The sequence below is a fragment of the Gobio gobio genome (genome assembly GCF_949357685.1).
Source record: "Gobio gobio genome assembly, chromosome: 21".
Lineage (NCBI taxonomy): Eukaryota > Metazoa > Chordata > Actinopteri > Cypriniformes > Gobionidae > Gobio > Gobio gobio.
Window position 1 is genome coordinate 11,455,292 of NC_137117.1, and position 25,492 is coordinate 11,480,783.

The following is a 25,492-nucleotide window of genomic DNA, read 5'->3' on the forward strand; positions in this document are numbered from 1 at the left end:
GAAGAATGCATAGCTACTGCAAATGTCAGATCCCTCCACAGGGTAAACCTGAATAAATTGGCAAAACTCAAATAAATCGAGGCAATTATATATTTTAATTGCTCTGAACTTGAAATATTTGAGTAAGCCAATTCATACATTTAACTTAAAAATATGTAATTTCACATTTTTAATATTGGAAACTTGACTTGCTTTAGCTAATTCAATAAATGCCACCTTGCTAACTGATTACACAATGCTTTGGTAGCATTAGCATAGCACTTGCTGAATGAATACAGCAATATAATACACATTTAACATTTATCTGTTCTCAAACGAAGCTCATACTCCACTCGTCACCATGTTAACCCTACAAAAACACAACATAACAGAAACTCTTCTAAACTAGTATAACAAAACATTAAAAACTACTTAATCTAACATAATATAACACTAAATTTTGGCTTTTACTGTCCCTTTTGAGTGTCATGGCAAAGCATGCTGGGAAACAGAAATCCCAGCCCAGTTTAATTTAAGTCTAAATTAAAAGAGGCAAGTTCATAAGACTCAAAACAATGAAATAATTCAGATTACTTAAAATTAGTCAGTTTTGAGAACTCAACAGAAAAAGAAAGTTCTAAATCTGAACTAATTTGTTTAGTGTGAGTTGGCTCTACTCAAACCAATTCATTATTTTGAGCGTTAGGTTTTAAGGCTATTTACTTAAGGCTAATACTGTGTGACAACTGTGTAACAAAGGAAGATACAACTGAGTATCATCAGCATATGAAATGTCATATTTATTAAATTTAGAGCCCAGTGGAATCATGTCAATTGAAAAAAAGTAACAGCCCTAAAATAGAGCCCTGAGGTACCCCATAAGTTACAGGATGAGCAGAAGAATGATGACGGCCAATCTTTACCGCAAATGTCCAGCATACGCTGGAACCATAGACTGTAAAGAAAAAAACTTACTAGTGTCCATGACGTCACTCATAGGGATTTGAAGAGCAGTTTTGAAGCCTCAAAGTCGGCTGTTGCCATCTTGTCAGCGCGTCACTCCCGGATAATTGAAAATGGGCAAAGAGGCGGGACGTGGGTGGAGCTGAGGTGAGGCGATGACTAACAGACAGCAGACAAACGCCAGTCCACCTGTCACTCAAAGTGACCACGCCCTTAATTATGCAGAACTTTAAGGCTTTATATAATGTTAACGAATGAGTTATAAAAAAAATTCACCCTCCTCACAGTCGTCATGAAGGGTAAAATTAGCCGTATAGACCAAAACCGCAATTTGTCCCAGACTGTAAACATGTTTTTTTCTGCTGTATAAAGTTGGGCATTTTAACATGGAGCTCAATGAGATTCTGCTCCTTCTGGAGCCTGTCTCTAGTGGCCAGTCGAGGAATTGCAGTTTAAGACACTTCCGTATTGGCTTCAAGAGAAACTGAGGGAGGCTGCCGCTTGGTTGGAATGTCAGTCTCTCATGAACGTGCATACACTAAAAAATTTAAACCCATTTCAACTTAAAAACTTAAGTTCAGTTGCTGCCTTAAATTTTTTAAGTTAAAGCAACTTAAAAGTACAAGTCATTTCAACTCACTATTTACATTAAACTGACTTACAATTTTGAGTTGAATCTTGTATGACTTAAATTAAAAAGTTGAAATTGCTTAACTTATTTCGATGAGTTACATTAACTTAAAAACATTTGTCATAACTTATTGATCCTATCATTTTTTACAGTGTACGACACTTAGCGGAAGTTAGAGATTACAGTTTGTAAAGTTTTAAATATGGATATTTTTCTCACACAAACACATCACTTTGCTTCAGAAGGCCTTTATTAACCCCTCCGGAGCCGTGTAGAGCAGTTTTATGATGGATAGATGCACTTTTATGGACTTCAAAAATCTGCAGGCTCCATTCAAAATGAAAATTAGCTCTTGATTTACTCACCCTCAAGACATTCTTCTTTCAGACGAAAACAATCGGAGCCAGGACATTTTTTTATATATTTATGTCATATACACTAGGATGACTTGAGGGTGAGTAAATCATGGGATCATTTTCATTTTTGGGTGAACTAACCCTTTAAGGATAATGTGACCTTTTGCATCAACACCAGTAATTTTCTCGTTGTCGTGTCGTTTTTAAAAAAAACAATAAACACTGCTTGCAGCGGGATTGTTTTTATAGCTCTGAACTTTCCTAAGAATTATAAAATCCATCCATTTGTGTATATAAATATTTAAGAAGTAGAAGAACAGTAACGAGGATATATCTCTGTCACCAAGCCAGCAGCTCATAAATTTGCATCTTTTTCCCTCAAATGTAAATCCCTCAGCAGGGCCTGAAATGACTTTCGAAAGCCGCCCTGCGCTGGCCTTCATCTGTACTGACTGCCAAAGGAAATGTTTCTTTTGTGCTGCACACTTAGTCACTTATTTGCTAAATAAGGCCTCCGTCTGGCCAGAGCCGGGCCATTGTGAAAACGCTCTGCTGTTTCTCAGGATATGCGAGGTCTGCGGCTCTCGGATTCCTTTGCCTTGTATGGCTAAAGGCTCCAGACAAGAGGCTGACCTTATTGGCCGCTCAGGAACAGGGAGGTGTGGAGAAAAGCCTGAAAAACCAAACAAACTTCCCTACCGCCCGAAGAGGAACAGACCCAACGCACACAGCGCTTCTCCACCTTTCTCAACAGAAAAACAAGGTACACTTAACTCTAAGAACTTTGAATCGTTGCATGTTTTGTTAGTGGTTAATAGATATAATACAGTTTCAGTCTGAACCTCTGATAAGTACAAGCAGAGAACATGTATTATAGTTTCAAAACAGATTTTATACATTTGAAATATGTATGATCTGAAATTGGTTTACAAGTACATGTAACAATAAATGTTTTATAATTCAACATCAAGATTGTGGGTTCAAATGTACATGCATAAGTGAAAGTGTATATCTCAGCTTTTGTAAAGTGTGTCACTGGCTTGATTTAATTGGCCTTGCGTTGTGATGAATTGTTTTCATGCAGTACAAAAAAAATTAAAAACTAGTTTTATATGAATTATAGCATGTCACACCGCAGGATGCTGCTGAAACGGCTTGAAAACTCATGTCAGTTTCATGTCGACAGCATCAAACGTCCCTCTAACTCTTCTGATATAAGACTGGAGGCATGTTGTGTTTTTTTCGTACACACTGAAAGAGATCATCATCGAGGGCATTGCTACTGTATTGTGCATTTTCCTCCAGACTGCGATAAGGCGACACTAATGAATTTAATCTCTTATCTCTTCCTTCTGCAGAACCAAGCCCCGCGGCCAAAATGTCTGCGGCCAAGCGTGCCAAAGGAAAGACCACTAAGAAGCGCCCGCAGAGGGCCACTTCCAACGTCTTCGCCATGTTCGACCAATCACAGATCCAGGAGTTCAAGGAGGCCTTCAATATGATTGATCAGAACAGAGACGGCTTCATCGATAAGGAGGATCTACACGACATGTTGGCCTCTCTAGGTATATATTGATATATATGGCTTTATATAACATGACATAAAACTTCAGTGTGTTTTGAGGTACATCTTTTCCCTCTTTTTATTAGGATAAATGATTTATATAATATATATAATGGGCCACCACTGAAATCCACCTGCATTTGGCAGGTATTAATGTCAAGTCAAAATGGTCGTGATTTTAACGGTAAAAGACTAAAAATGCCATGGTTAAAAACAGTTAACAGAACGTTTCCGTACTATATACGGTGAATAATTGTAATAGATCTAACCTTACATTTAATGTAATTTTACAGTAAAATATTGTTAAATTTACAGTTTGTGTCATTTACAGTGAAAAACATAGTGAAACAGTGAAAAACAACTAAATATTTTCGTTGAAATAACGTTTTCTTCTAAGTTTTCCTTAGTTTTTTCTAATCAGTTGTGTACATTAGGTTTTTATGTTACATTTAATGTTGTTAAATTAATGTTTATTGCATTTTAAATTTTATTTGAGCTTTGATTCATCATGTGACTCGTCGCCACTGTGATTGGTGGTTGTCAGTATATATCAATGGTACATAACAGATATTAGTATTTCAATATATCGGTAATTTAACATTTCAGTGAATGAAATACGGTTATTTACTGTAAATGAACTTAAATCAGTAAAAACTAAAATATTTATAGTATTATATAGTATTAATAGTATTTTTTTACGGTAAAGTTCTAGCAACCACAGCTGCCGTTTTTTTACCATCAATTTTACAGGGATTTTTTTTACAGATATAAAACGTATATATATATATATATATTATATATATATATATATATATATATATATATATATATATATATATATATATATATATATATATATATATATATATATATATATATTTATATGGCTTTAAATGGTCTTTTCCATAGGTTGTTATAGAGGCTTGCTAAATAAAACATAATACTTTCTTTACTCACACTGTAAAAAAAACATCCGCTGTGGTTGCCAGAACTTTACCGTAAAAATATAGTACCAACATTTTAGGTTTTATGGGACAGCACTTAGTTCACTGTATTTTACAGTTCAAAACGTTATAATTTAAAGGTTTATATTGTAATAATTACATGTACACGTATACGTGTATACAAAAAAACCCGTAAAATTTACTGTAAAAAAGCTGTGGTTGCCAAAAATTTACCGTACAAAATACGGTAGCCACATTTTTGGTTTTTACAGATTTAAGTTAAATTTACAGTATAAAAACATTTCATTAACTGAAATAATGTTAAATTACCAACCTATTGAAATACTAAAAATTCTGGAAATGTCAATTTAAATTTTTCTCACTGTAAATTACACAACGACTTGTACACAAAAAGTGTAAATTTAAATGTAAGGTTAGATCTATTACAGTTATTCACCGTACACACTGTAAAAAGCGAACAGTTGGATCAACTTAAAATTACTTCAATTGGTAACACCTAAAAAAATAGGTTCTCAACTTAAATTACTACATTTGATCTACTTCATTTCACTAGGTCAGTCACACTTATATTATTTGAGTTCATTCAATCCTATTATTTACATTAGTCTAACTTAACTTCACTGCATTACAACTTAAATGTATTAATTTTTCCTACAGTTGGATCAATTGGTATCAATAACTTCAATTGGTAACACCTAAAAAAATTTAGTTCTCAATTTAAATTATTAAATTTAAATTAAACTTAATAACTTTAGAAATATTTATTAACATTAATTCATTTTAGGAATTAAAACGTCTGATACGGGGGTCCTTAAAGGGAAATTATAATTTTTGGTGAAAGTGAGATTACTCTGAATTTCTATGGGTTCAAGTTGAAAGAGTGTACAATAATCAATTACAATTAGGAAAGCAGAAATACCAATTAAATAGACTCAAATAGTTCTAGTAATCCAACTTACACCCATGTTCACTTTTTACAGTGTATAGAAACTTTCTGTTAACCAATTTAACTGTTTTTCACCGTAGAATTTTTACAGTCTTTTACCGTTAAAATCACTTTTTTTTCTGTTTTTTTTTTTTTACAATGTGCCTAAAGAGCTTGATAATCAATTTTTTCCTTGGATTTTGGGCTGAAATATGACCTTAGTAGGTACGGATAGGCAGTGTTGGGGAAAGTTACTTTGAAAAGTAATGCATTACAATATTGCGTTACTCCCTTAAAAAGTAACTAATTGAGTTACTTTTTAAGAAAAGTAATGCGTTACGTTATTTTTGCGTTACTTTTTCTAAAACCTGGGCTGGGCTGGACTGGGCTGGGCTTGTTTTTTTTTTTGTTTTTTTTTTATAACAATAAAGTTATATTTTTGTGCAACGGTAAAGACCTCTTCATACCAAAATTGAAATAATAAGCCCCAGGCTGAGGTAAAAATGCTAATTCATGCATGAACAGTAAAGGGTGCAGCTCTGCTGCCATTCTGGATAATGGTAGAATAGGATGCAGGAGAAAAAAGTTTTACCAATAAAATCCAAAAATCTAGTAATTTTCATCATCAAAGGTCAGCAGCAAGACATTGGTAAATGAAATATAAAGGTAGATTATGCATAAAAATAGTTGTTTTATTTAACATTTAATTATTGGAGGTTTGCATAGTAGGCTGCTCTGATTTTGAATTTGACTGATTTTATTTATTTTGAGGAGTACAGAATCTTTATTGTGCAAGTGAGATAAATAAATGCTCACATTTAGTCTAGAACTACAATAACCATCATGTTTACACACAACGCCTCTTCACTTATTTTCTCAACATGGGGACAGGAGAGCTGTCAGTCAAATTAATGTGGAAAAAGTAACTTGCGTTACTTTTTTGAAAAAGTAACTCAGATATTTTGTTGTAAATTTGAAAAGTAATGCGTTACTTTACTAGTTACTTGGAAAAAGTGATATTATTACGTAACTCAAGTTACTTGTAATGCGTTACCCCCAACACTGCGGATAGGGTTTGTAAGATTAATTCAATAGTACCCCCCCCCCCCCCCCCCCCTAAATAATTAGTTTTTTAAAAATGCCTCATTTTTCTCATGATTTTAGGCCGAAATATGACCTTATGTAAGATGAGGTTTTATAAGATTCATCCAATAATATATTTTGGCAGTGCAGGCCAAATAACATGCACCATTTGTCACCAACCACATTAAAATGGTTTTACCAACACACAAATGAAACTGTTGACGTGTGTGTGCACCGGAGGGTTTACTGATGTTATCGTTTGACCCAGGGAAGAACCCGTCTGACGAGTACCTGGAGGGAATGATGAGTGAAGCTCCAGGTCCCATCAACTTCACCATGTTCCTCACCATGTTTGGAGAACGTCTGAACGGGACCGACCCTGAAGACGTCATACGAAACGCCTTCACGTGCTTCGATGAAGATGCTTCTGGTAGGCTACAGCGCAGACAAATGTGTTCAAGTGTTAATAAACTGCATCTCGAGTTAAATACATTTTAACATATCTAGGGGTATAATTATTCCCTCTTAAAAGGTCGCAGGATTGACAGTTTTACAGTTTAAAATGACATTATACAAGCGTCTTAGAAAGGAAATGATGGAATAATTAATTATATTAAAAAGTATAGTTAAAGGTATAAGGTTATGTTATATTATATCAAATGTATTTGCTATTACATGAACATTTCTAACTCACAAGGTAAAAATGCTGTTGTGTACTTTATCATGTATTAGTGGTACCCTAATTATAAAGTGTACACTATTTCAAGATTAACTGATGTGTTAACACTTGTAGGTTAATTTCAAAGCAGTTAATAATAATAAATGCTTTGTTAATGGCAATTCATGATTATAAAGTAATGTTGAAATAGTGCACACTTTACAATAAGGTTCTCAAAAGACCATTAATAAATGCTTTGTTGAATGCAAGTAATGATAGTAAAGTGCATATAAATATGAACAACCTATCCGTTGATGTCCGGATGGTTTCCACTTTAGAAATATGTTTACCAACAGCCCAAAATCAATTTTTACCTTTTGTTATGTAACTGCTCAGAGACGGTTGGAGATCCAAATGATGCTTTATTAGAGGGACAATCCAGAAGACACTCTGCAGATTATTGCTGAAGTGAAAGCAATTCAAAATATGAAAGTATGAAAAAGTAATGGAAGTTTAAATCTACTGTAAATGAAAAACACTGTACTAAATATTTTTTATTTCATATAAAATATATAATTTACAAAAAATGTTTTACTCTAAAATTACTATAAAATCAAAGCCATATGTCTAACCATAAGTTGTGTTCCAAATTTGAAGTTGATATCACAAAAATGTAAGTTCCCATGAGACTTTGTTTAGGAGCTATACCACAAATAGCCACCGGGTGTCATTCAAATTCCATTGATTGTTTTTTTTGATGCATTTTCCTGTAAATTTCTGTCCAAATATCACTTCCATCACAAAGCGGTCACCAAATATGGAACCTTGAGACTCAGACCTTTCCGACGATATGTGTTTTGTCAAGATTGGAAAAGATTTTAATTATAAAGTAGTTAAAATAAATGTTGTAATATGAAACATGACACCGCCCACTAGGGGGAGGAGCCCGCTAGAAGAATTTAGAGTACCGTTTCCATGGTAACACAATGTCTGATTTCAAAACGGTTTTCACAGGATGAATTTTGAGTTTGTAAGCTTTCAAATATAAATATTTACACACACACACACACGGGATTCCTTAACCTTAAATAGGATTAATATAGTTAACTAACTAAAACAAAACAAAAAAGTAATTACTTGAAATAAAATAAATAATAAATCTTAATTTAATTTAAATAAAATAAAATATATAAACTTGATGTACTAAAATAACTAAATATGAAAAACAAAATAAATATAAAATAATATGAAATACAATTTTTTTTTTTGTATTTTCATTTTTCACACAAAATTAAATAATGAATAAAAACTATATATACATATTATACTAAAAAAAACATTGAAGTTTTGTGTTTTATAAACTGACCCTGAAGGATAATAACAATGTTTTTAATGTGTTTTTATTGAGCTCTTAAATGGTTGTGATCTTGACATAAAAGTAGCCAGAAAGCCTATAATCTGCCGTCTCTGACAGGTTTCATACACGAGGATCATCTCCGAGATCTGCTGACCACTATGGGTGACCGTTTCACAGATGAAGAAGTGGACGAGCTCTTCCGTGAGGCGCCAATCGACAAGAAAGGAAACTTCAACTACGTAGAGTTCACTCGCATCCTCAAACACGGCGCCAAAGACAAGGACGACATGTAAAAAGCAGCAGCCAGATTCATTCAGCATCTTATCATGCATGTGCAGAGCCTTTCAATCTAATGATACTGATGATCCAATAGTTCAGTCTTAGGACTTGAGAGGACGTCAGAACCTGGAAGAAAAATTCCCTCCAGATTTTCCTTTGGGTTTTAATAATGGGGTTTTCAATATATGAGTAAAATAAGGTCTGTGGTCATAACTTGACCACGTACACACACACACACACACCTGAGTTTTGAAGCTGTTTTTTTTTTTTTTTTAAGTAACTACATAAGAACGCTTGAGGTGTGAGTGTGTGCAGTTTACTTCGTAGAACAAAACGTCCAAGTATTGTCAAGTTATTTTTACAGCAGACGGTTTTTTGCGCCTTCAAATCCCCTGTCCTGTCCTCATGTAAAAAATTCACAAAAATGGCGTATATTTAACTCTTTCCCCGCCAGCGTTTAAAAAAAAAGTTGCCAGTTAGCGAAGTCCATCAACACCCCTAATGCTTGCACAGTCCTAGAGCTCGTCCTGGGTCGACATTTCATTCAGTAACATTAGATAGTTTTGATTTAGATCATGCTTAATGTTGATGATCGCATTATTTTACATATGCATGCTTGCCTTTGATCTCTTGTTTTTTTGCATCTTCTTCGCCTGTGTTTTGATCAGGAGATTCTGTACTCATTCAGAAGATGCGTAACAGTGCCCCCTGGAAAATTCCGTGTTTGGCGGGGAAAGAGTTAATGATCAATGTAAAATTGGTCCGGTCTGACTCAGGCCATCATTGATTGGGTGAGAACAGTAGGACCGGTTTTATTTTCCCAATTTTTTTAATAATAATGTTATGTTAGTGTTTTTGGAGGTTACCATTGTGGTGAAGTGTAGAGCATGTGCTTGGGCTGAGGACCTAATAACTATTAAAGTTGTTTTAATAATAAAAATCTAATCTGGGCATGCCATGGATGTAACAAAACCATATTCTGGCTAGCCAATAAAATCTTGTAAAAGGTTTACTAAATGCACTCAAAAGCTATTCTTTGAATGAATGGAATGGAAAGGATTTCAATGTGATTAAATGGCTTTCTTTCAGCATTAAGCACTTTTGTTAGGATAACTTAAATAAATGAGTTGGTCCAAAACATTGCAAATTAGTTGGGCTGACACTATTACATTAAGCTGTGGCTAACCATAGTAAATAAGTTGAATCAACCTTAATAAATTAAGTTGACCCAACGTAAGTACATTAAATTGGAATAACAGAATTGCATAATGCTGAAATAAAGCAAGTTAATCATGTGGAAATACTTTCCATGATTTTTTTATGTTCATTCAAAGAGTAATTTTTTTGAGTGTACATTCTTCTACTTCTCACCGCTGTTTCCTGATGGTTTATAGAACAATCACTCGAGTCGCTCACTGCCATTTCAAAGAATAGTATAACGGCGAGCACGTCAAGTATAAACGCCTCGTCCGTTTGGAGAGGAGCACGCGCAGTCAGCGGAAGTATAAACATTCTGTGCAACCCCTACATCAAATGCATCGTTTTGGATGTAAACGCGATTCATCTATAGTGTAATTCTGACCCGTTTGGCTTGCCATATCTTTAAAGGATTAGTTCACTTCAAAATGAAATCCCCCATCTCATCCAAGATGTTCATGTCTTTCTTTCTCTCAGTCGAAAAGAAATTACGTTTTTTGAGGAAAACATTCCAGGATTTATCTCCACATAATGGACTTCAATGGCAAAAAATAAAAGAAAAAAGAAAAAATATATAATTGTTTATTTTTTCATGAAAATGACCGATGGTTTGGCTAGATAAGACTCTATTCGTCTGGGATCGCAAAGAGCCTCTGAAGCCCTTCCTTTGAAACTGCATGGAGTTGGACCTTCAACATTTTGGTTGCCATTGAAGTCCATTATGTGGAGAAAAATCCTGAAATGTTATCCTCGAAAAACTTCATTTCTTTTTGACTGAAGAAAGAAAGACATGAACATCTTGGATGAGATGTGGGTGAGTAAAATATCAGAAAATTTTCATTTTGAAGTGAACTAATCCTTTAAGCATTGCGCTCTCGTCTGTTTCAAAGTCTGACACGCATGAAGCACCGTAAACATATAAAAACGTGTCTCTAGACTTTCTTTCGCTCTACTGACCTGAGTCCAGCGTTCTGTGTGAAGCGGCATTAGTCTTCCAGGTTTTGAGGTCATCAGGCAGCACTGTATAAGAAACCACATTGCAATGCACTAGAAACCACTATCATATATTTCACATGGTGGCGGCAAGTTTGGCACACACACTTCACAGCATAAAAACATTTCTCTCTTTGTCTCTCCAGATGAAATCGCCTTTGTAAGTTATCAAACGGAATCGGCAGAAGACAAAAATGAAGTTATCAAGAAGATATCATTCTCCACAATATCATTTTGCTGAATTTATCTATTGAGAATAAAGTTTGTACATTTCAGAATGTTCTATAAGAAACTGAATTAAACATTATTTGTTCCTCTCTCTCTCTCTCTCTCTCTCTCTCTCTCTCTCTCTCTCTCACACACACACACATTGGGTTTTCATGTTTTATGGGGACTTTCCATAGGCGTAATGGTTTTTATACCATATTATACTGTAATTTCTATCCCCCTAAACTGCCCCTGCCCCTAAACCTACCCATCACAGGAGACATTCTGCATTTTTACATTTTGAATAAAACATTGTTTAGTATGTTTTTAAAGCTAGACAGTGAATTAAAGCATTTTTGAAAGTGACACACTTCCTGCTGCCAGTTGGTGGCCACACACACACACACACACACACACACACACACACACACACACACACACACACACACGCGTTGGGTTTTCATGTTTTATGGGGACTTTCCATAGGCGTAATGGTTTTTATACTGTACATACCATATATTCTATCCCCCTAAACTGCCCCTGCCCCTGCCCCTAAACCTACCCATCACAGGAGACATTCTGCATTTTTACATTTTCAAAAAACATTACTTAGTCTGATTTATAAGATGTTTTCCTCCTGGGGACCTAAAAATGTCCCCACAAGGACAAGGATTTTGGATATTGCCATCTTTGTGGGGACATTTTGTCCCCATAACGTAGGGATTACCAGTCCACACACACACCATTTTAAATAGAAATACAAAGATTATTTTCCACTTTCCTCACTGTTTAGAAGTTCTGCAACATCACACAAAAGATAAACAGGTTTTCCAGCTTTTAAAACAAACAATTCAGATCACATTTAACAACAAAACCAGAGAAACAGGAGCCAAGATTTCATAAATGGACTCGCTGTAAAACACAAAAATCACCCAGTTTAGCTTAAAACAAGTTAACTTAACTAAAAAAGTTCAGTTGCTGCCTTAGTTATAAATATAAATCAAATTGAATGTGTCACTTCAACTCATTTTTTTTTTTAAATCTTGCCTATAGTTTAATCTTGTAAAGTTGCAACTGATGAGTTAAAGTAATGGAAAAACATCTGTTGGCGTAACATATTCATCATATAACTTTTGAAAACAATGAAGGTTCGAAGAACAAACACTCCATCCGCTGTTCTGCTGTACTTGTTAAATAAAAACTTTATTTTGATTGTAAAAGAAATATGCCCACAGCAATCCTACAATCTACAGAGTGTAACATTGTATATCTATATTACTTTAAAACATGTCAGTTCTGAAACATAACCATCAATGATAGATATCTATAGTAAATCTCTCTTTCTCTGGACTCTGGAGATGTAAGGATGAGATTTGGGTCTGTATGCATATTGAATTTACTGATCCAAGATCAGATTTCACGTGTTCATTATATACAGATGCATCGAAAGTCCATTAGTGTGTCCAGTCCAGTTTAGCCCTATTAAGATCCGATGGGTTTGAGTTCATTGATATTCAATCGAAAGCAAATAAACCAATCCTTCCACAGGAACACAAAGGCTTGAAGACTCTGATATTGCTGACATGCAGAGTTCAGAAATTTGTGCTGAATATCAGTATCTGTTGGAAAAGCAGGACATTTGAGAACGTCGAGACGTCAAACATAATGAACAAGAACAAACAGGCTGAAAATGTGAAGTCAGCGTTCACACGACTTTATGACAAACAGTAACACAAGATAATAACAGTAACAAAGCTACTTTATTGCTCGAGTCAATTGTGTAAGCGTTTGATGAATCCGAGCCTGACATGTTAAAAAAAAGAACTGTGGTCAGATAATAAACACACAATCTGAATGTGAATGGTTCAACTCCTCTTAACATATCATCATGTTTAAATCTGTCGAACACAGATATAAACGCTTAGTTCTCCAGTGAAACTCGGACTCGTTCTAATCAATAACAGTGATCAGTAATTCGTTTGTGTGCTCTGGTAAACAGTTCGAGGTTAAAGGTATAAATAAAATACACGTTTACTAGATTAGTTCACCCCAAAAAAATGTCAAATCGTGTCATTCCTCACCCTCATGTCGTTCCTTCCAAACCCGCAAGACGTTCGTTCATCTTCAGAACACAAGTGAAGATATTTTTGACGAAATCTGAGAGATTTCTATCCCTCTATTGACAGCTGATGCAAAAAGTTCATAAAGAGAACGTAAAACTAACTCATATGAATTGTCGGTCATACAAAGCGATCGAGTCTCTTCAGAAAATGTGGATTTAACCGCTCGATTCATATGAATCAGTTTTATGATCTATTAACTTTTTGAGGGACAGAAAGCTCTGAGATTTCATTAAAGGGTTAGTTCACCCAAAAATGTTTTGTCATTAAGAAATTCTGCCATTAATTACTTACCCTCATGTCGTTCGGCACCCGTCAGACCTCCGTTCATCTTCAGAACACAAATGAAGATATTTTAGTTGAAATCTGATGGCTCTGAAAGGCCTCCATTGGCACAATGCACGGTTCACTCTCAAGACCCTTAAAAGGCACTAAAGACGTCGTTACAAAGTCCATCTCACTACAGTGGTTCTACAATAACTTTATGAATCGGCGAGAATAGTTTTTGTGCGCAAAAAAACCCTAAATAACGACTTATATAGAGATAACGATTTCAAAACACGGCCTCATGAAGCTTCGAAGCGTTATGAATCAGTGAGTCGAATCAGCAGTTTGAATCGCCAAATTTCAGCAGTTTGGCGGTTTGACAAGTGATCCGAACTCACTGATTCATAACGCTTCGAAGCTTCATGAGGCCGTGTTTTGAAATCGTCATCTCTATATAAGTCGTTATTTAGGGTTTATTGTAGAACCACTGTAGTGAGATGGACTTTGTAACGACGTCTTTAGTACCTTTTAAGGGTCTTGAGAGTGAACCGTGCATTGTGCCAATGGAGGCCTTTCAGAGCCATCAGATTTCAACTAAAATATCTTCATTTGTGTTCCGAAGATGAACGGAGGTCTGACGGGTGTCCAACGACATGAGGGTAAGTCATTAATGACAGAATTTTCATTTTTGGGTGAACTAACCCTTTAAAAAGATCTTGAGTTTCGAAGGAATGACACGAGGGTGAGTAAATGACAATTAATATTTTTTTAGTGAGCCGTCCCTTTAAATATCTGCTCTGACGATGATTTGATTCTATATTTATTTATTCCTCAAATGCATTCCGTGCCTGCAGTTTGACTGGGATATTTATTTGGATATTTTTTTTGGACAGCCAAAAAAATAGGCCAAGAATTGAATTTTAAATAAAAATTTTGCAATCATTTAGCGTTATGCTAATTATTATTATAGGCTATTCCATAAAAGTTGCACATAGCCTACCTTTGGTTTGCTACAAATCCGTTAATAATCGGATATACAGCTCAGTCGGATTGAAAACTCTCGATCGACCCACATGAAATTTCAATCTTGTATAGCCTAGATCTTATTCAGTCTGTTAAACGGGGAAATGTTAGCTATGTACACCAACATACTCGAGTGCAAACTTGTTTATTTACGTCTTTCTTTAAAAAAAATACTTCAGAGACATATTTTCATACACCAATCAGGCATAACATAATAATATTGTGTTGGTCCCCCTTTTGCTGCCAAAACAGCCCTGACCCGTCGAGGCATGGACTCCACTAGACCCCTGAAGGTGTGTTGTGGTATCTGGCACCAAGATGTTAGCAGCAGATCCTTTAAGTCCTGTAAGTTGCGAGGTGGGGCCCCCATGGATCGGACTTGTTTGTTCAGCACATCCTAAAGATGGTCGATTGGATTGAAATCTGGGGAATTTGGAGGCCAAGTCAACACCTCAAACTCGTTGTTGTGCTCCTCAAACCATTCCTGAACCATTCTTGCTCTGTGGCGGCGCATTATCTGCTGAAAGAGCCACAGCCACCAGGGAATACCGTTTCCATGAGAGGGTGTACATGGTCTGCAACAATGCTTAGGTAGGTGGTACATGTCAAAGTAACATCCACATGGATGGCAGGACCCAAGGTTTCCCAGCAGAACATTGCCCAAAGCATCACTGCCTCCACCAGCTTGCCTTCTTCCCAAAGTGCACCTGGTGCCATGTGTTCCCCAGGTAAGCCACGCACACACACATAGGGTCTGAGCCACATACACAACAAACTGAGATGTTCTGTGTATTCTGACACCTTTCTATCAGAACCAGCATGAACTCCTTGAGCAGATTGAGCTCCAGTAGCTCGTCTGTTTGATCGGTCCACACGGTCCAGCCTTCGCTCCCCACGTGCATCAATGAGCCTTGGCCGCCCATGACCCTGTGGCCGGTTCTCCATTGTTCCTTCACTGGAGCACTTTTGATAGACTCTGACCACTGCAGACCAGGAACACCCCACAAGAGCTGCAGTTTTGGAGATGTTCTGACCCAGTCGTCTAGCCATCACAATTTGGCCCTTGTCAAACTCGCTCAAATCCTTACGCTTGCCCATTTTTCCTGCTTCTAACACATCAACTCTGAGGACAAAATGTTCACTTGCTGCCTAATATATCCCACCCACTAACAGGTGCCGTGATGAAGAAACAAGTGATATTCACTTCACCCGGTCATAATGTTATGCCTGATCGGTGTACGTGTTCGCCTTTATTTTATTTGCGCATGTCTGCTGAAATAACTAGTTCAGAACAGATGCAAAGAATGCTTGAAGCGGACTGCGACGTTAATGTAAACAGTACTTTCAGAATCTAAAACTGCATTTATTGAGGAATATCAGTGCATGTAAACATTCCCATAACACTTCATCTTTTATTCACCCTCGTTCCGTCTCTTTTGCTCACCAAGGCTGCATTTATTTTATCAAACAATACAGGAAAAACGGTAATATTGAATTATTATTATTATTAAAAATGTTGTTTTCTATGTGAAATGTAATTTATTCCTGTGATGATTCCAGCATCATTACTCACAGGAGTGTCACATGACTTCAGAAACATTCATACTATCAATATGTTGACTTTTTTGTTGTTGTTGCTTAAAACTGAGATATATTTCTACTTTTTAAGGGTTCTTTGATTAATAGAAACTTGAATAGAACAGCATTTATTTGAAATAGAAACATTTTGTAAGTGTTTTTACTATCACTTTTAATCAGTTAATTTGTTTCGAGAAGACGGGAAGGGCTGCTAAAATCCAGACCTAAAGAAAACCGAATCATGTGTGTTCATGCCTCATTCATCATCATCATCATCATGTGAACAAATAAAAGAGTTTATGAACATGACTCGCGTTCATCTACATGTTGAGTTCAAACTAAAGCAAGTTTGACCTTCACACACCACACAAACCATGAAACACACAGAGAATCTTTAGAACAATCCTTCAGATCTGATGCTCTTAAAGGGACCGTTCACCCAAAAATGAAAATTGTCATCATGTACTCACCCTCAAGTTGTTCCAAACCAGTGTGAGTTTCTTTCTTCTGTTGAACACAAGATATTTTGAAGAATGTTGGTAATTAAACAGCCCTTGACTTCCATAGTAGGAAAAAAAATACAATGGAAGTCAATGCTATCGTCAACTGTATGATTACCAATATTCAAAATACCTTCTTTCGTGTCCAATAGAAGAATGTCATATACACCTCGGATGACTTGAGGGTGAGTAAATCATGGGCTAATTTTCATTTTTGGGTGAACTATCCCTTTAATAAAAGTGCCTTCAAATCTCGCGCATAAACAGACTCACTCTCACTTTAAACACAATTTTCAGAAAACGGTTTGCTGTGAACTAATGGCCTCATACACTCTCCAAATAAAAATAAAAGCGTGAAAAAAAAAAAGCGGCTGTCTGGATTTAAATAGGCAAATGCTTGAGAGTCAATGATTGGATCATCATAGCAGTGATTATTATTATGTTTGCCAACAATTCTTCTAACCCTAATTATGGAAGGCCTTAAGAGGCCATGGATTATTATTATTCTTCTTCTTTTCTTGTTACCACTATTAATTTTCTCCTGATCTCGACATAGAAGTTTTTTTTTCGTGATCTCAACATAGAAGTTACACAACTGAGCCAACAGGTGGCAGTAGTGAATATAACTGATGGGGTGTGTTATATATCCACCTTACTGTGTTTGTCCCAGATTGTACGCGTTTTGGACAGAGAGAGTGAAGACCTTACTTCATGCTCCCTCACAACCATTCTTCCACAGTCTGAGCTGATCAATCTTGACATTGTCATCCTGGAATACGGCCATGATGCGTCTTCCTCAAGCGGCAACCTCCCCTAGTTTCTCTTGAAGCCAATACGGAAGTGACTTAAACTGCAATTCATCGACTGGCCACTAGAGACAGACTCCAGAAGGGAGCAGAATCTCATTGAGCTCCATGTTAAAATGCCCAACTTTACAGCAGAAGAACACATGTTTACAGTCTGGGACAAATTGTGGTTTTGGTCTATACGGCTAATTTTGCCCTTCATGACGACTGTGAGGAGGGTGAATTTATTTATAACTCATTTGTTTACATTATATAAAGCCTTAAAGTTCTGCATAATTAAGGGCGTGGCCACTTTGAGTGACAGGTGGATTGTCGTTTGTCTGCTGTCTGTTAGTCATCACGTCACCTCAGCTCCGCCCACGTCCCGCCTCTTTACCCATTTTCTATTATCCGGGAGTGGCGACGGCCAGCTCGACCCTACTTTACGCTTCAAAACTGCTCTTCAGAATCCTATGGGTGTCGTCACGGACACTAGTATGTGTTTTTTACCGTCTATGGTCCAAATGTGAAGCTACACACCCCATCAATTAGGGTTAGAAGAACTGTTGCCAAACATAATAATCACTTGATTAGTAATCCAATCATTGACTCTTAGCATTTGCCCATTTAAATCCAAACAGCCACATTGTTGGCCGGCCAGTGAATATTAGGATATGGAATTGGCACATGAACAAACAGGAACTGATTCCCCAAGATCTGAAAGTTGAAGTGTGCAGAACATACTGAAAAATTTTAGCTCTCAATGTGTGGAAATCTGACACTGAAACAACGTCTCCAAACTAAAAATCAGCTGAGTTTTGGGTAACGGAAGTTTTTAATATCTGTCAGAGAAAATAATAATTAAAAAAAAAACATTTGATCACAAATGACGGGCTCTAATTGGTCACACAGACACGGTCGCACGGCCATCGCTTGAACCGTAGCATCAGGAAACCGTGCTGGAGAACACATGGAATGAACGGACAACAGAAAACACAAAATCAGAATAACATTAATAATAATAATAATAATAATAATAATAATAATAAAATTAGAAAACAAGCAGTTGGTCCAAAGTAAAAATCTGGACATGTTGAAGATTTAAAACATTCATCGTAAAAACAAAAAGTCGAGTGGTCATCATATTTCAACCCTATTCAATAAAAATGGACGTGGGAAATAAATCAAGCGGAAATGCTTTTCTGCATTACATTTTACTGGAGTGAAGAGTGACAAAAAGGACTAAAAATCAGCTTCCTGTGCTATTCTACGACTTCCTACGGTGATCCGCATCAGATTTCAAGTATCCGTTGTACCATCTAAAATCGCAGAACTCATTGAACATTCACATACGCCACGCCATTCAAACGCTTCGAGTGATAAAGTCACGTGTCCGTGCTCCCGACTGCCGGAAAAACAAAGGTGTTTGTGAGAACAGGAAGACTGCGCTGATGAAAGACAAGTGCACACGTGCAGGATCCTGAGTGCATGCTGTCCGTGGGTCATGTGACGTGTGACGCGTGTAAAGGGTCTGAGATCTGAACGACTTTTCATCAGAGATATTAGCACAATTTACAGACAAAGTCTTGATATATTCCATGAGATCGTTAACTTTTATAACATTTATAATTATAACAAGGGGAAACCATAGAAACAAACGTCAACAGGAGGTTCTTCTGTGGCAGCGGTGACGCGTGCTAGCGTTCAAATTCAATTTGTCGCTCTTTTAATTGTATTTTTTTGCTCGTTGTTTTCGGCCGTTCACCTTTAGGTCCGACCGCGGTGCGCTCTGTACGAGTGAGCCGGTCCGTGAGCGCAGGGGAGCGTCTCTTGGATTGGGAGGAGTGTATCATGTTGTGGTTTATTAGAGTCGTGTCTGAGCCTCGGGAACGTAGATCTCGATGCTTTCGGCGCTCTCCGTGGCAGAGTTCTGCCGCTCAGAGACGGCTCGCTTGGCCGCCATCAGACGCTTTCTGGCCTCCTGGCGCTGCTTGTCGGCCACAGAGTCGCCACTCTTTTCCTTCCCGCCGCTGGGTTTTACCTTTACAGTCTTCTTTGGTGTGTGGGCTGGAGCGGACTTCTTCTCCTCCTGAGGACGATCATTTGACAATTAAAATATGATTATGATGCTAAATATTAACATTTATTTATAGTTGTATTTTTGTAAAATAAATATATTCATATTCAATTATTAATATTCATCTTTTACGATTAAAATATTTATTACATATTTAACATTTATTTATAGTTGTATATTTATAAAATAAATACTATATTCATTTTCAATGATTCATATTTTTGTACAATTAAAGTATTACATATTTAACATTTATAGTTGTATATTTATAAAATTACTTACAAATAAATAAAACAAATTATATATGTATATATTTTTTTCATATTCAATGATAAATATATTTGTAAAAAAAAATATATTACATATAAACATTTATTTATAGTTATATATTCATGAAGTTATTTATTTTATAAATTATTTTATAAATATACAACTATAATTAAATGTTTATATTCATTTTCAGTGCTTAATATTCTTTTTCTTAATTTTTTTATTAAATTATAAATTATCAATATAATTAACTCATAATTAATCATTAATATGAAATATCCAGCAGCTTAAGTTCCATCAGAAAAAAATATTAATAATAAATGAATGATTAATATTCTTTTTTTTGTTTACATCTTTTATTAAATGATAAATATAATAAACTCATAATTAATCATTAATATTAAATATCCAGTAGCATTAGTTACATCAGAAAAAAAAAAAAAAAATATATATATATATATATATTTAATAAATAAATATTATGTGCATAAATATAGTGGGTGGGTATCAGTTTTGCAATTCATATTTAATCCTTTTTTAACTATTAAACTAATTAAATTTATAAAAAAGAATAAAACAAATATTAAATGAATTTATTCAATAATATTAATTTTAATGTATTAAAATACACTATGCTAACTAATAATATTAAATATTTCATTTATTTTAAAAAATAAAACAAAATGCATTTACATATATACTAAATATTTACTCATTTATATATAAAATAGAATATACATTTAAAATATATATCCTTAACATTAATTTGAACTATTAAAAAAAATGCTAGCTTATAACATCAAAATACAAATTATATTTACTTAAAATAATTAAATAAATATAAAATACATTAATAAAATAAACATTACATTTTAAATAATTTACAAAATAAATACATATATATAAAAAAAACTATGGATAAAAGGAATGATGTGCATTATATTAATTATAGTATGTATAAAATAATAAAACCAATTACTATTTAGCATCTGACGCACTACATGTTCATCACATGACCGTGGATGAGCAGCTCCCATAAGGGAACGGTTCTAGATCTAAACACTGAAGTATATCCAGAAACCAGAACTTCATTCTACCTTCACATTGGTTACACAAGCAAAAGGAAGCATTAGGATGTTGGAAAGGTACATGAGTTGGACCTTTTTGTCCTGGGTCTCAGACATCTTCCAGTCGTTGGACCTGAGGAGGTGGAGCTCGTCGAACTTCATGCTGATGTCCTCGATGGACAGCTGGAGTAGATCCCAGAATCCGGCCAGATCCTGCGCGGTGGGCCGCGGCTGCGCGTCTGCATCCTGAAACAGACACAAAATGTATAGCTTAAGTACACTTTTAAATACTTACAACCAAGAGGGGAAAAAATATATACAAACTGGAAGAGAACGAATAATCATTTAATCGAATTTGGTGTCAAAATGACCAATATTTGTAACAATGTTCCTGTTTGCCACAACAATACAAGAGAAACCAGCACGATGGTGATTTAGAGCGCTATTGTGTAACTGTACATACACTACAGCCTTATATGACCTTATGAAATCTTCAATCCATGTCAGATGAATGAAATGAAAGGAGGTGAGAGTGCCAGCAGAGGGCGCTTCTACAGCATCATATCTGAGAGAGTCACATGACCAGCTCTGGGTTGATGAGCAGCACTTCTTATGGCTGGGCGATATGGCCAAAAAAATCCCTGTATTTTTTGGTTTAATACACGTCGATACACGGTATATATCACCGTATTTTCTACTTTTTCAATTTGGATAAAAAAATAATCTGTATTTATTTTAATAATAATTTAATTTCACATCCTACCCAATGATGTCCTTAAAACTATGTTGAAGGCTATAAACAAATACAGTGAATGTAATGTTGGCATGTATTAATAATATTGTTTTTTATTCACTAAACTAAAAATGAAAATAAAAACAAAAGCATATTAGCCTATATTTGATTACCCAATTATAATGGTCACTTTCATAAAATCCACATTTATTGTCCAACAACAAATATTTTAGAAATATGTATACTTTAGTTAGAATTATTGCGTTTCTATTCACTTGCAGAAAGCTCGTCCTCTCCTGACAGCAAAATGGACATATTTGCATGACTTTCTAACATTTACAGATGGAGAATATACCTGTGAAATGCAAGTCATGCACTGAGGAAAGCACCACATAACGCATAAAACAACGCAAGTATAATCTTTCTGTCAGCACAAGTAGCCTCAGAGCATCTGACAGGGCAAGCTGCTTTAAACTATACATGTTGACTATATCTGACCAGTTATTTTGAAGCCCTTAATATAAAGCATGCGTCCTGTTTAGGACCAATTGTATCATGCACTTTCCCTGCATCCGCTCATTCTGCATCCTCTGCTATTTTCCAGATTCGTCATATCAATCTACTGTATATCGATAAATGGAATTGCCTCATTCCATATATTATATTCTGTTTCTAAAAAAATGTATTGATATATTGTACAAACTCGATATACCGCCCAGCCCTAGCACTCCTACAGTGTTTCCAAGTGAAGGAAAATATCAAGCAGGAAATAAGAATGGCGGGACTTGATTTTAGCAGATAGGAAGTAATAAAATCATGCAAGATATTATATTGGATGGTATTTCTGTGGCCTCAGTTACGTCAGCAGAAAAAGCCACAATATGATATTATTGTGATTTTTAACATTTTGCGACATTTTGCAGTCACATAAACGGTGATAAATTGCGAGTTATTATATTTTATTTCACTGCAAATGTCCCCAAAAGGAAAACGTTGTCCACATATATTTATCATCTAATAAGATAAAGTTCATTTCACTTTCACTTGTTCAATATTTTTCTTCCTCTTTTTAAATAGAAGTTTCCAAATGAAAATGTTTGCACACTCAATTCAATACACTGTTTTGCAAAGAACAACATTACTAACACCCTAATAAATATTAATATATACACAATTTTCATAAAAGTCTCAATTTAAATATATATTACAATATATTTATTAACTTTATTAATTATATAAATGTAGTTATATAATCAATAAAGTAAATTCAACACATTTATAAATGTATAATTAAATGAATAAATAGGAGGTGAAATAATGATAATAGTTAAATATGTAAAACAAATTATATATTACTTATAGTACACACACACACACACACACACACACACACACACACACACACATGCATACATGTATATAGTATGTTACTTATTATTTTATATTTTTGTAGGACCATCAAGATTTGCATTTTGAAATGTTCACAATAATTATGTATACTTCCTCATTAAGTATTATTATACAAATTTGAGCTTATTTAAATAAAATAATTGTATTACAATAATCAGAATCACTATTTAAAAAATTATTAATTAAGAGAAAAAAACAAGGTGGAATTACAGTAAATGAGAGTAAATTGTGATAAAAAAAAAAGATATCTTTTTATTTTTATTTTAATCATTTCTTTTCCCCTCTTTAATTTTAGGGTGAAACATGACCTGGACATATACTCAGGATTGACCCTATAAAGCCCCTTTCACACAGAGATTCTGGAAAATACACTGATAATGCGTCCTGGGATTTGTCCCGGGATCGTTTGATTTTGGTATATTCACACGGCCACTGATTTTCCGGAATCGGTGCGTGCGTCTCGAAACGACACGTGGCATCAGGATGTGACATGTAATGTCTCCACAGCATCTTAAGTTTAGGATCGATCCCGGGATGTGTTTGCGCTCACACAGACGGCACTCTAGCAATTATCTGGGATCAGCGCTCCGTGTGAAGGGGGCTAAAGTGAACTGGCCATCAGGATACTCACCAGGTTCTGCTCACAAAGGCCCCGGAACTGCTGGAACTTCTGAGACATTAAGAGCTGAGCGCTGCCGACGACACTGCGGACCTCTCCCAACACTACAGGAACACACACACACACACACACACACACACACACACACACACAACACACACACACACACACACACACACACACACAAGCTCTTCAGAAGCCTGGTATCAATCAGAGCTGGGTTAAAGAATATCCATATCTCCATTTTAATTAATTCCCATTTTTATGAACTGATATCGATTCTTAAATCCCAAGAATAGATCTTGCTGTTTTCAGTTGATGAATGAACAGAACACTGTAGCGCACCTTCCAATATTTTGTTACCTTTGATATGAAAAAAAGTCTCAGATTTCAAATTCTGTCCATTTTATTATCAAAGTCAAACAATAAATACCCTTTTGTTGCTCTGTAATGTGGCTTGACAGATCGCTGTAGTAGCACCTCGGTTTAAGAAGCATGTGAACTGATCATCTCTTCCATTTTACAACTAGTTATAGCATGAAATAAACGTGAATAAACATCAGTTGAAAGATACAGTACAGCTTACAGAAATCTGTATCATGTCTCATGCAATCGATCAATCAGTGTTTCAAACGCAGAAAGACGTCAGTAAAACAGACAACAATGTCACGTAACGTAGTGCTGGGCGGTATGACCAAAAACTTATACCACTGTATTTTTCTAAATTATACCGGTTTCGCGGTATATTTCCCCAAGGCATGACCGGGTGTTCACCACATTTTCTACTGATTGAGAGAGGAAATACTGCAGTAGATTGGCTAGAATGCCCTATTTTACTGTCATGATGAGTGAATATTGTAGAAAAATTCCACACTATAGTTAATACAGGTTTGCAAAGTCCCATGGGGAGACAACAACCAATAAAACACAGACTACACACTCATTACAGACACATGAATATTAAAATATGACCACAGACAGAGTTGAGGGCACCTTAAGCATTTTAAAAATCTAACCCTATATAACCTCAAACTGCCAAAACGAGAGAGAAACGCGGAAGAACATTTAAAAGTTCTAAGAATATTTTCAATACATTTAAGAGCACTACAGTCTCTGAACAAACGACACACGACAGTTTAACACAGAAAGAATAAAGCAGTTACTTTTGCCCATTCTTCTTTGAATTGTCAGTCTATTAATTCACATCATCGTCTTCTGTGTATCAGAATAATCCATCGTGTCATCGCGGCCGTGATCAGACGTACGGCTGTAGTGTCAGTGTCTGAAGAAGACGTGATGAAATAAGTGTGCATACTCGCTGCTGGTTCATGTTTAGAGCACTAGAGGATATGAAATGTCATATACTTAAGCGTGCTCGCTCTGTACTGTATCTGATCTATGATCCATGTGGTGAGCGTTAATCTCAACACCGCGCAGAAACCGCTCTCATGCGCGCACCGCTGTTATCATAGGCTGAATTCGAAATCGCCTCCGAAACCCTCATTCACTATTCACTACTATATCCACTAATATAGTTCACTTGAAGGAGAGAATGAAAACGAGTGCGTGAAGTCAGACAACCGTTGTGTGTTCATCTGTACACTCGTTATTGCGGTGCAACGCGAGATTGAATGAGTGCACTCAATAACGTCCACTATGGTTTCGGGCACCACTACAAATGGATGTGCCCTCAAATAAAGCCCTATTTGAGGGTATAGGGGGCGATTTCGGATTCAGCCATAGGCTGTAATGTGATCTCAGTGGTGTCCTCACTACAGTGCTGTAGTACACTACAGTGAAACTGGACCCCTCTCAAACAGTGTTTGCGCTGCGCTGCGTTCTCAACGTTGTGTAAGCGATATATACCGGTATTGCGGTATCATCAA

General features: G+C 35.7%; 2 protein-coding genes across 2 annotated transcripts in view; one reads left to right on the plus strand and one right to left on the minus strand.

The window, feature by feature from the left end:
- Positions 1-2,558: 2,558 nt before the first annotated feature.
- myl9a (myosin, light chain 9a, regulatory) lies at positions 2,559-11,509 on the plus strand. Its single transcript, XM_079801829.1, has 5 exons — positions 2,559-2,692; positions 3,288-3,494; positions 6,735-6,896; positions 8,599-8,770; positions 11,097-11,509. The coding sequence occupies exons 2-5, from the start codon at positions 3,308-3,310 to the stop codon at positions 11,098-11,100; spliced, it is 525 nt and encodes a 174-aa protein (XP_079657955.1). The 5' UTR covers positions 2,559-2,692; positions 3,288-3,307; the 3' UTR covers positions 11,101-11,509.
- Positions 11,510-14,240: 2,731 nt separating this feature from the next.
- dlgap4a (discs, large homolog-associated protein 4a) overlaps positions 14,241-25,492 on the minus strand; it is a gene marked incomplete at its 5' end in the record, with an annotated part of 40,700 nt that continues 29,448 nt past the window's right edge. Inside the window, 3 exons of the mRNA XM_079803321.1 lie at positions 14,241-19,519; positions 20,875-21,090; positions 23,619-23,747. Of these exons, the coding sequence (XP_079659447.1) occupies positions 19,295-19,519; positions 20,875-21,090; positions 23,619-23,747 (570 nt within the window). The 3' untranslated portion in view covers positions 14,241-19,294. The remainder of the gene's footprint in view (positions 19,520-20,874; positions 21,091-23,618; positions 23,748-25,492) is intronic.